Here is a 10,331-nt window from a genome sequence, read left to right as displayed (position 1 = left end):
ACCGTCGACGACATGGTTAGGTAAAATTTGACGTTTCAATGACACTGACAGCAATCAACAAAAGATTGTTGACTTCTATTAATTTTCTAATCTTGCGGAGAAAGTCCAAAGATGAACAATTTCTAGAAGGAAAACCTTCGTTTAATCGCACAGAAAAAGACTGAAAACATATCGCAAAATGGGTAAGCGCTCGCTTTTATACATCTATTCAATCTCTTATCTAATCTCAAGGTGTGGCTTATCTTCATTACGATCTGTTGTTTATCTGGTAATCATTCATTAATGATTAACTTTAGTATGGTTGCTGTTAATTAATGCGAACAATACAACTTGTTTAGTCACAACTTTATGTCTACTAGTGTGAAACAAAACCATGACTAAAACATATCTTAAAGAAAATGTCCCACTCAATTATATGGAGACAAATCTCGACACTGCGATGAGCCTGTCTCGGGAAAGCCTGCAATCTGTGCAAACTTATATGGAATCTGTTGGTGATGAAAGAGGTAATTGTTTGGTTAGAAAGGTGGAGCAGTCAATTCTTCATTTTATTACTCTTGATAAAGCCATAGGTATAAACAATTTAAAAGGAAATGCAAAAGGGACTTATCCCCACTGCATTATCCCATTGAATACTTTCCAGGAACAAAGTTATGATTGACATATCTGTTTAAACACACAACAGAATTCTGGGTAAGAGCAAGCTACATTTTGAGAGAAATAAGACAACCCATTCTTAGTGTTTGATTGTTTATAAATAGTTTCTTTAATGAGGATTATTTTATTTGAGAAATTTCAAATTAAGAATTATTCATATTGAACATTTACACTCGCACACATGATCTGATGTAGTATAATTTTGTACAGAGTATTTCAAATTAAAGCCATATCATTGGGATTTGAACACAGTAATAGCTATAAAGTTTAAGTTAAAGAAAAGCACTGTTGCTTATATTTGTGGTCAATAATGTCTTGTTTCAAAAACTAAAATCCTAGTAAGAGGACTCTGGATATATAATAGATTTTTGAATTATACGTTTTTTTGATCTACTTTCCTTGCAGGTTGCTGTGAAAAATGCCTCACTCGCATCCCATATGCCACCCTTATAGCAACTATAATGTGTGCTTTAGGAGTTATTATTTTCTGCGGCACCATGTTCCGTGGTGCTTCACTTTCAGTGCTCATGTTTAGTCAAGTTTTCAATATGCAATTATTCTGGTAAGTAAATATATCCAAATTGATCTCTGTTATATTACATACAAACCAATTTTAGGGTGGATGCAGTGAAAATGACTTTTGTTCTGATAGGAGCCTGTATGGGAGCTTTAGGGCTTATGATTCTTACTGTGGGTTTTCTGGCAACAGGAGCAACTAGGCATAAAGTTTATAAGGGATGGGGTTCTCGGGTGACTGGAAGACTCAGTTGTGCCATTGTGAGTTATAAGAAAGTGTTAAATTCAAGAGGATCATTTGGATTATTTTGCAGTTCATGGGCATTACATACATTCTTCAGATAGCATGGCTTTTGATGTTTTGCTGCTTAGTAGTCGTAACCTTCTTATTCACAATATTTTGGAAGATGTGTGAGAATCCAAGAGTCGCCTCAATGCAGGATCCCATTGATTTGACTCAGTTCTGTAAGGTCGGAGACATTAGAATTCTGCTTTTTAATTCCTAGAAAATTCCATAGATTTCCTCTTCCCTGCTGGAACACGCCAAGAGCATATGAAAGTTGAAGGCGAGAGCAACGTCAAAGCTTTCTGCAAGGATTACGTTGAAAAAGTCGAAATTATGTTTATTTTGGCGACAGTTTCTGCGGTGCTGGTAATTCTCAGTCTTGTAAGTAAATGTTTCAGTACTAAAAGACATGAAACTAATATTCATGTGTTCTTAGGTCCATTATTTGATGTGTCTGGCCGCCAATTACGCGCACATAAGAAACCAAGAAAAATTCTTGCAGTTCCAGGACCTGCAAATGTTGAATGACGCCGATTTGTTGTCGGCTAAGGATAGGTTCTAGGATACATCCCAGGAAATCCATATGCCTGAGTTGAAATGGAGTGATTTGTAAAATTGAAATTACCGATTTTCCGAGATTATTTATTTTTGGTTTTTGAGTTGAAAAATATTTCTTTGGTGTTGGGCTAATACAGGCGTATGTTTTTCCTGGGTATAGCGGTAGAATTTATTTTTATAAATGGTTAGGGATCTTTTATGAGCTTTGAGATAAATTATTTTTAAAGCTGATAAGGAGATCTTAGTGCGATTATTTACATATTTTTCCCCATTTGAGTTGTGCGTTGTCCGTCCAATCATCAAACTTCATTTGGCGTTACACAAAACATTCCATAGTTTCATCCCCTCAAGACACATTTAAATGTTAATGTTGGTACCTTGTTAGTATTATTTAATTAGTATTTTTTCTAAGCCCTAGATTAAGCGTAGTAGTACACAGGGTAGTGATGGCGATCCATTAAAAATCGATTTTGCAATTAACCTCGGATCGTCGTCCCTACAAAACGTGCCTATTTTACGACCCAATCATCGGGATCTCAGTTATTTTAAGATACAAGGTCGGTTAAGTTTCTAAATATCCATTTTGCACTTCATGTTTAAGAAGCTTGGTGAATAGGAAAAAACTGAAAACGTTTTAAAAAAGCATTCCAAAAAGGTCCTTAAGAATATTTTGTTTCCATCTTGTTAAAATGAGCCATTTTCGATTTATAAGCAAAAAAACAAAACTTCAGTTTTTTACGAATATTTAGATAAGTAATGGCAACACGGCCGGTTGAAAAACGTATTTTTATTAAGCTCTAAATTGCGCAACTTTGCTCTAATTTAGCCCACTCTGTATCTATTAAAATAACCGAAATTCCAACGGTGTGACTCGTAAAACGGACACTAGATGTTTCCAATTTAATCATTCTAGTTGATAATATGAATATTTTTGTAAAGTGATTTTGCTCATACACTTAATATGCAAAGTGTTCAAAGCAGAAACTTAATGGCCTAAAACCTATTATGACGGTTTTGTAATATTTTGGAATTACACTTTTTTACTTATCTGAAAACTGTGTTTTTTTTTTGACGGAGGAGTAGACGTTTTGAGTACATCTTCATCTTCGAAATACGAGTAGTCATTAACACCCTTTACTTTTTCTCACTTCTGAATTCTTAGGTTTACGTCGAAAAATAATATTACAGTATCGGGAAGTTTTCTGAATTTTTGATACAAACCGTTAAAATCGCGTCAATTCTGTCTGAAATTTTTCGTCGAAAAACCAGTGGCGTACATGACGATTTTGTACTAAAGAATTAAGTGAAAAATTGAGTGCTCCGATTTGAGTGAGATTAGGTTCCGCAGTAGGCGTATGATACAGCTTTGATATTCCGCGGTCAAATCTCGAATCGGACAACTTCGATTTTTTGGCTCAAAAATTTTCATGATGTATAGTCCATGGTATTTTTTGGACCCAAAAATCGAAGTTGTCCGATTAGAGATTTGACCGCGGAATATCAAAGCTGTATCATACGCCTACTGCGGAACCTAATCTCACTCAAATCGGAGCACTCAATTTTTCACTTAATTCTTTAGTACAAAATCGTCATGTACGCCACTGGTTTTCGACGAAGAATATGAAGACAAAAATGAATATTTTTGCCCAAAAAATGTTGGTCTCGAAGCGCACATCGATTGTTCTTTTTTAAACGGATGGAGTATTGCTATTCCCGAAATGATTAAGAGTTAAAAAATCGGTTAAGAGCTTAAAGTTCATTTAGCAATATTGTTACGTTGGCAGCAAGGATTTTGCTGGTTGCTCACATTCTAACCATTCTAGTATTATCACCCTTTGGCTTCAATAAGTTCAAATAAGTAATCGCATTTCTACAATTTCCTTTTTGTTGAAAGATTTCCTAGATGAAGATAACTCGTTTCTGTCCATTATAGCAGTGAGGAAAAAAGAAAACCACCATTTCATGACTTTTACATTTTTAATAGAAATTCTTGGCAATAAAATGAAGCGACAGAAAATAATTTAACATTCGCACTATTTAGTTACGAGCAACTTTCAATAAAATTTAATGCCTATCTATTTACAATAGTTTGTTTAAAGCAATTTTTCTACACCCGCGTGGTAAGTAACACTTACCACACCGATTCAAGTACGGTAATGAACAGTCACGGTGTGCGGTAACTATCACAATTGTAATGTTACTTTACCTCACACCATTTTAATTCGAAATTGATGTGATTTTAAATAAAGTATTGTATAGTAAATAGTGTTGTATAATAAATAAAGTGTTGTATGCCTGGTGTTCTGTAAAGTGGTCCCCTCAGACTTTTTAAACAATTGTTATACGTAAAAAAAGCTGTAAAGTTACGTTTAAAATAGTCGAGGTCGCTTCTGTTAAACCAGAAGTCGCAAATAATTGTCACATATTTTACAAATTAGCAAATCGTGCAAGGTTTTACAGAAACACCTGGCATAATGTGTGTGGTAAGTAGGTTATTACCGCCACCGAGTTATTTTCAACTTCGCTATATCGGTGTGCGGCAATAATCTACATACTGTGTTTACCATATAATATACTAAAGATGAAATATTCTTTATTTAATTACATGATTCGCGATGAAAATCAATTTACAAACGAATACTGGACAAATTAAAATAGGTATATAAACTCCGTTCGTCATTTATTCTCCACTTGCAGCATCCTCTGTATGTGATCGTCAAGCATTTTAGCCAGTTGCTGCCTTTTAAAGCGAAGACTCTCCTTGATAATCAGCTTCACAATTTTCACTTGAGTCTCCACGTCACCCTTCAGAGTTTTAATACTATCGAACAATTCGGTGAAATTCTTCCCGGGCTTCCGCACCAGGCGATTCAAATTCTTGCGAATCTCAAAATTTTGTGTATCAATTTCCTGCTTAGAGACTTGTTTTTGAGGTTTAGGTTCTACTTTCTTGGGAACCTCCTTTTCCTTCTCTTTCTCCGCAACATTGTTAGTGTTATTGGTTAAGACGAAAGTGTCGTTGTTGCTGTTGTGATTATAACTTGTCTCCTTCAAAATCTGGGATATTTCTTTATTTGTGCTTTCCATGGAGGATATGCTATAATAATCGCTGCTGAGAGAGTTGATCAACGTATCTGGCTGGGAATTTCCTAAATAAAAATTAAGTAGAAAAAAAATCAAGTAAACAAAATCGGAGTGCTAAAACCTGCTGTGGAATAGCTGAAAGTATTCCTCGTAGACGGCATGGGGGCAGTAGACATGGAGTTGGCAGTAGAGAAGCTGACGTCAAACGATGGAAGCTCTAATGTTGGAGATGGAGAACGGGACCGCTCGCTGGAAGAGGGGCTATCGAGGCCATTCATCACTATACTGGGAGATTCGTCGAAACTTGGAATATCTTTCTCAATGGCACTTGGCACTGGCATTGGCAACCGAACTAACCTGAAATATGAATAGCTTGAAATTTGTTGAAACAAGAATTATTGTTTGCGAGCCTAAGTCCAAGACCACCTGCACTTCTTCACCTTAATTAAGTTAAGGTGGACTACAACATTTGCCTTATGATAACAAGTAACATACAGGATGTCCGCAATATTTGGGAACGCGATTCCTTAGGATTAAATAAGACGATTCTTCATTTAAATTAAAAGTTACAACTGCTTTAATTTTTAAGACATTAAATTGAAAACTTTCACATAACTGTCGTCCTCTTACTTTCAACGTTTTTCTGTGACAACTTTGACAGTTCTGAAAGTTTAGCTGTAGGAAAAAATCGAACTACTTTTTGGACATTCTGTATACTATGAAAAAACGCCGAATGATATTCTCGGGTGCCGTTGTCAAATGGTCTAGGCTATTTAGGTTGAATGAACTTGATTTCATACCATGGAATAGGTGATGTTTGGGGTGAGAGAGGCGGACTAGGCAACGGTGTTTCTCCACCATTTGGCTTAATTATGCTAAAATTTTTGGGCAGAGGCCCCCGTTTCCGCTTAAAAGGCAACCTGGTGCCCATATCATTTGCGGGGGATGGCCTCTTATTATTCCTTGTAGCTCCCGAGGGTGATCCAACTAAGTCAATATCCGCTTCATCAACCTAAGTCAAAATCAATTAAGCACTGAAAAAACTTTGTAGTTTAACTTCTACCATCATTCTTTTGTCAATTTTGAAGGGATTCCCGAACATGTGCTGTCTCACTGGTGCCGATTCAATCTCTCTCAGCTGTGGCGTTTGCTTCTTCAGATATTCTTGATAATTGCCCATCTGAGAGATCGGCAATGAATGGGCACTGTCCAAGTCTTGCGATATCCAGTCCGGTTGCAGGAAATTGTTCCGCATTCGTACCACCTATAAAACCTTTACAAATTCTATTCCCCACAATTTCAAAGGTCATTCTACCTGTTGTATCAACCTATTCCTAGGTATATCAAAAGGATTCTTAAAGCTAACAGTCTGTCTCTCTTTGTCCAAGGCGCTTGCAAATAAGTAGCCTTGTTCGAGGAGTTGGTCCCGTTGGGCTTGGAATTTATCTTGCAGCAGGGGATGACTTATCAGATCTTTTTTGAGGGTCACTGTTGGCAGCAAACGGATTTGTTCAGGCTGGTTGAGATGTGATTTCAGACTGTTGGTCTGAAAAAGAAAAACCTCCCAATTAGTAATAGAACTATTAATGAAAGCAACAAAAAAACATGCTATAACCCAATGCCCAAAAATATGAACTAATAACATTTGATTCAACTATTGAAGATGTACCTTATTTATTTATTGCATTTTTTTACCTACTTCTTCACGCTTGCTGTGAAAATAATTGCAGCGACTCTTATAAAACAGGAAATTCCCAATCTTGTTTATTTTAAGTTTACAGATTTCTAAACAAATTACTACTTTAAAACAACACTTACCGTGGCCTGTCTCTGTATTATCTCAGCGCATAGTTTATCATGCTCGAGCTTTGCCTGGTTCTTAACTCTCTTCAAATAGTTCTGAACAGAATAGCTCAGACAATTTTCCGTGTTCTCTGGTATGAGCGTTTGAGCCAAAGCCACTGGCGTACCCATTCTAGTTAAAGCCCTTCTCAAGGGCCCGGCGTAATAGGCGGGCAGTGTTCGAGTGTAGTTTTGAAAGGCTGTTCGCCATTCATTTGTAGGCTTCCATCGGTGAATCTATAACAAGATTACTATTACTAAAGTGCTAAAACAAATAACGTTGAACAACAGACCTTAAACAATTCATCTAACAATGGAAGTAGCACTGGATAATTATAGGGCATCACGAATAAGTTCACGCAGTTCAGATTGGTACTCGCCTTTAAGTACCCAAAGGGGTGGCCCACTTCCGAGTTTTTGTAGCTGTTGGCGACAAAAACCTGAAAGTTTATTATTCTTTATTAATTATTCACTTCCTAAAGAACTGAACTTGCCTGCCAACAAGTTTTTGGTTGTTTTCTGGACAAAACGTATTGGGTCAAAGGGGATGGCTCAAGTTCGTATTTATCAAAGGGTAAATTCTCGATCACCAATGGTTCGGAATTGGTGCAAGTAAACTTCACATTCGGATGTGCGGTTCTGGGCGGCAAGACACTGGCAGTCACTTCAGGCCAAAAGGATTCAGGAATGGGCCAAAAGCCTGACAATTGATAGTTATAATCTGTGAAAGTGCTGATACCACTATCTTACCAACACAATAAGATTTGCTAGTTTTTGGCACATATATCATTTTGCGACAGTTATGCCATAGTGTAGCCTGGGGCATGTTGTTCCTTTCACCATCCAACAAATCAATTTCATCTTTGACTTCTTCCTTGTCGTACTGCATAGGCGGGGGATCAGGGCCGATTTTTTCGAAATTTATTACTACCCCATTTTGGACCTGAATATTTCAATAGCAATGCAATTTAATAAGAAATTATATTCAACAAACATACAGTGTAGGTTCATGGTTATTCTAGATGAATATTACCTATGGAATAATTTTTTTAAGGCACCCACCATGTGTCAGAATTAACCCAAAAAGTGGTTACTTGCTCCCATGAACTTTATTAGTTTGGTATATTAGGCTGATCAATTCTTGACCTCCATCTGTTCTTTTAACTACCAATCATTGAATAAGTAACCTGGGATTCAGTTTTCTTCCTTTAATAAATGCTACTCTCATTGCTAGGACAATATGTGTTAAGTCTGTGGTAGACTATTTGCACTACTCCAAAGGAATATCTCAGGATGAAGATGGCAAATGTGTTGATAGCCTTAAAAGGGTTTTGTGAATTTAATCCGGTCTTACATATTAGGTTCAACTGGCTCAAACATTTTCTTGTAAGATCTTGCTCTGAGTCTGGCCCAATTCTAAATATTTATATGTCTTACATATATCCATTGGATGTATTGTTTGATATGATAGGGTGTTCTTGTAATCCTATTGTGCCTACTTGCCTTTATGATCATGGATGGTTTTACATTTATTCACTTCAAATTTCATTGATATATCTGATGATATTTTGCTTGATATTTTCAACAGTTTTGTAATTCTATCTTAGTTGATCCATAGTTTAGTGTGATCCATATACATATATGAGATTCTTTATTGTGTGTAATGATGTTCCCCCTTTTCTTTTATATTTGGCTTGCAGGTGATTTACAACATCTTCAAACTATAAGTGCTAGAAAAATGGTTAAATTGGAAAAGTTGAAGGGAATTTAATGGCTAGTTGGATGCCGTTATTAATCTGTCATATTTGTCATTTCGTAACACAGAAAAACATCTATAAACTGATCTAGAATAATCAAGAACCAACTGGAGTCAACCTTAATGAACATACCTTCTGCACTAAACTATCTATACATTGATTCAACATTCTATGAGATGTAATACAATAAGACCTGCCACCTGTTACTTCACACATAGCATCTATAGGACTGCTGTCGCTGGGAACTAACCCTGTATCCCTTTCAACAGCAGGAGTACCTATAGACCAAATTACCATTGCTTGCAATTAAAGTAGTAAAATTAAACAAGTAATATTGATATATTATTTGTTAAATAATTACCTGCTAATCTAAGAACCAAGGCAAAAAGCCGTTGGTCCCACCGAAATGGTTCTCTAGTCATTTCTGACCCTGGGATTTGTGAGTGCATTGGAAGATTAAATTCCTCATGGACACCATTAACTAAGAATGAGTTCTATTAAACTATATATCTTAGTCATGTAAGAATTTTACCTGTGGTTAACTTGCCCCCATCTGTTATTAAAACAATAACGGCAGTTTCTAAGAAAAAGGGACATCGCCCTTGGCCATAAGTGTCGATTCCTGAAGTCATTCGATTAATATTCAGCACATCAAAAGCTTGTTTAACTGCAACTCCCATAGTGGTCATGCTGTAGCATTGGAGATTTTTCAGCTCGTTCATGAAAGTTGCAAGATTCTCCTTCCATCCTTAGGAGGCAAGAAGTAAAAATGAATTTTAAACTGCACGTTTCAGGGGGTTGAAACATACCTGCTTTGATATTATTAGGTGTATCCTCAAAGGTAAGCAGCATGTATCGGTCAATTCTGCTATCAATACTCCTCTGTCTTATTTTGACGAAGGTCTCCACTGCAGATTTGGCCACATCCAACAGAGTTGTACGGCCCCCAATGAAAGTTCTAAGAATTTGAAAAACTTTAAATTGGTGATAGTCCGGGCCTGTTGAAGAGTGGTTTTGGACCAACCGGGGAGGGTATGTAGCCACTGCCAACCAAGCAGGAGGCAACCTAACCTCACTTTCCTTGCCAAAATCCGATATACGTACCTTTGGAACATAGAAGCAGAGGTATCAATCAAAAATACAATTATCGTCATGTTGTGAGGCTCAAATGAAATTATTCATGCAAATATTACGGAAAATCGACAACATCTCTGTTCAATTTTACAATTCAAACTGGCAACAAAAAACTGGTCGTCCATAGTCGGTCCCAGTCGGTCCCAACCAAATGTCAAACTCAAATATTGCGTTGTTGTCACATATCGATGAGTCCCACTTATCTCAGTATGGGATTCTGTATTAAAATGCCTTGGTTTACGTTCCAACAGCGCCAGAAATGATCAATTTATAGAAAATAAGAATAAAAAATTTCAAATTTAGCATTTTTATTGTGAATATCCATTAATAGTATCTTCACAATAGCAAATTTTGCTACAAGTTTTGGGTTCACTAGCGCAATCTGGTGACGGTGGTGTGACGTAACGAATATTAATTCGTCAATGCTCGGGCAGATGTCTAAGACATAATTGAATAATTTAATTTTAGTTAACGATCCACAATAAGTCTGTCTTTGT

The 10,331-nt window shown here is 36.5% G+C and overlaps 2 protein-coding genes across 3 annotated transcripts; one reads left to right on the top strand and one right to left on the bottom strand.

Annotated features, from left to right (window-relative positions):
• The first annotated feature begins 48 nt into the window (after positions 1 to 48).
• On the top strand, positions 49 to 3,065 carry M6 (neuronal membrane glycoprotein M6). 2 transcript variants are annotated; one of them, XM_066396475.1, is made up of 6 exons: positions 49 to 182; positions 1,063 to 1,219; positions 1,275 to 1,434; positions 1,488 to 1,638; positions 1,692 to 1,840; positions 1,896 to 3,065. In XM_066396475.1, the coding sequence occupies exons 1-6, from the start codon at positions 179 to 181 to the stop codon at positions 2,019 to 2,021; spliced, it is 747 nt and encodes a 248-aa protein (XP_066252572.1). In that variant the 5' UTR covers positions 49 to 178; the 3' UTR covers positions 2,022 to 3,065. The 2 variants fall into 2 exon arrangements, with proteins under 2 accessions (XP_066252572.1, XP_066252571.1); XM_066396474.1 differs by lacking the exon at positions 49 to 182 and adding an exon at positions 301 to 506.
• Positions 3,066 to 4,590: 1,525 nt separating this feature from the next.
• IntS6 (integrator complex subunit 6) lies at positions 4,591 to 9,994 on the bottom strand. The gene is made up of 14 exons (XM_066396154.1): positions 9,805 to 9,994; positions 9,510 to 9,658; positions 9,233 to 9,448; positions 9,062 to 9,181; positions 8,833 to 8,978; positions 7,694 to 7,886; positions 7,438 to 7,643; positions 7,237 to 7,383; positions 6,920 to 7,180; positions 6,417 to 6,647; positions 6,165 to 6,365; positions 5,902 to 6,113; positions 5,223 to 5,458; positions 4,591 to 5,166 (listed from the first exon to the last, which is right to left on the bottom strand). The coding sequence occupies exons 1-14, from the start codon at positions 9,852 to 9,854 to the stop codon at positions 4,694 to 4,696; spliced, it is 2,841 nt and encodes a 946-aa protein (XP_066252251.1). The 5' UTR covers positions 9,855 to 9,994; the 3' UTR covers positions 4,591 to 4,693.
• Between the last annotated feature and the right edge of the window lie 337 nt (positions 9,995 to 10,331).

Source organism: Euwallacea similis, chromosome 13 (genome assembly GCF_039881205.1).
Source record: "Euwallacea similis isolate ESF13 chromosome 13, ESF131.1, whole genome shotgun sequence".
In the NCBI taxonomy this organism is placed as follows: domain Eukaryota; kingdom Metazoa; phylum Arthropoda; class Insecta; order Coleoptera; family Curculionidae; genus Euwallacea; species Euwallacea similis.
The sequence above is the reverse complement of the archived record's forward strand: the minus strand, read 5'-3'. Positions and strand labels throughout refer to the sequence as shown.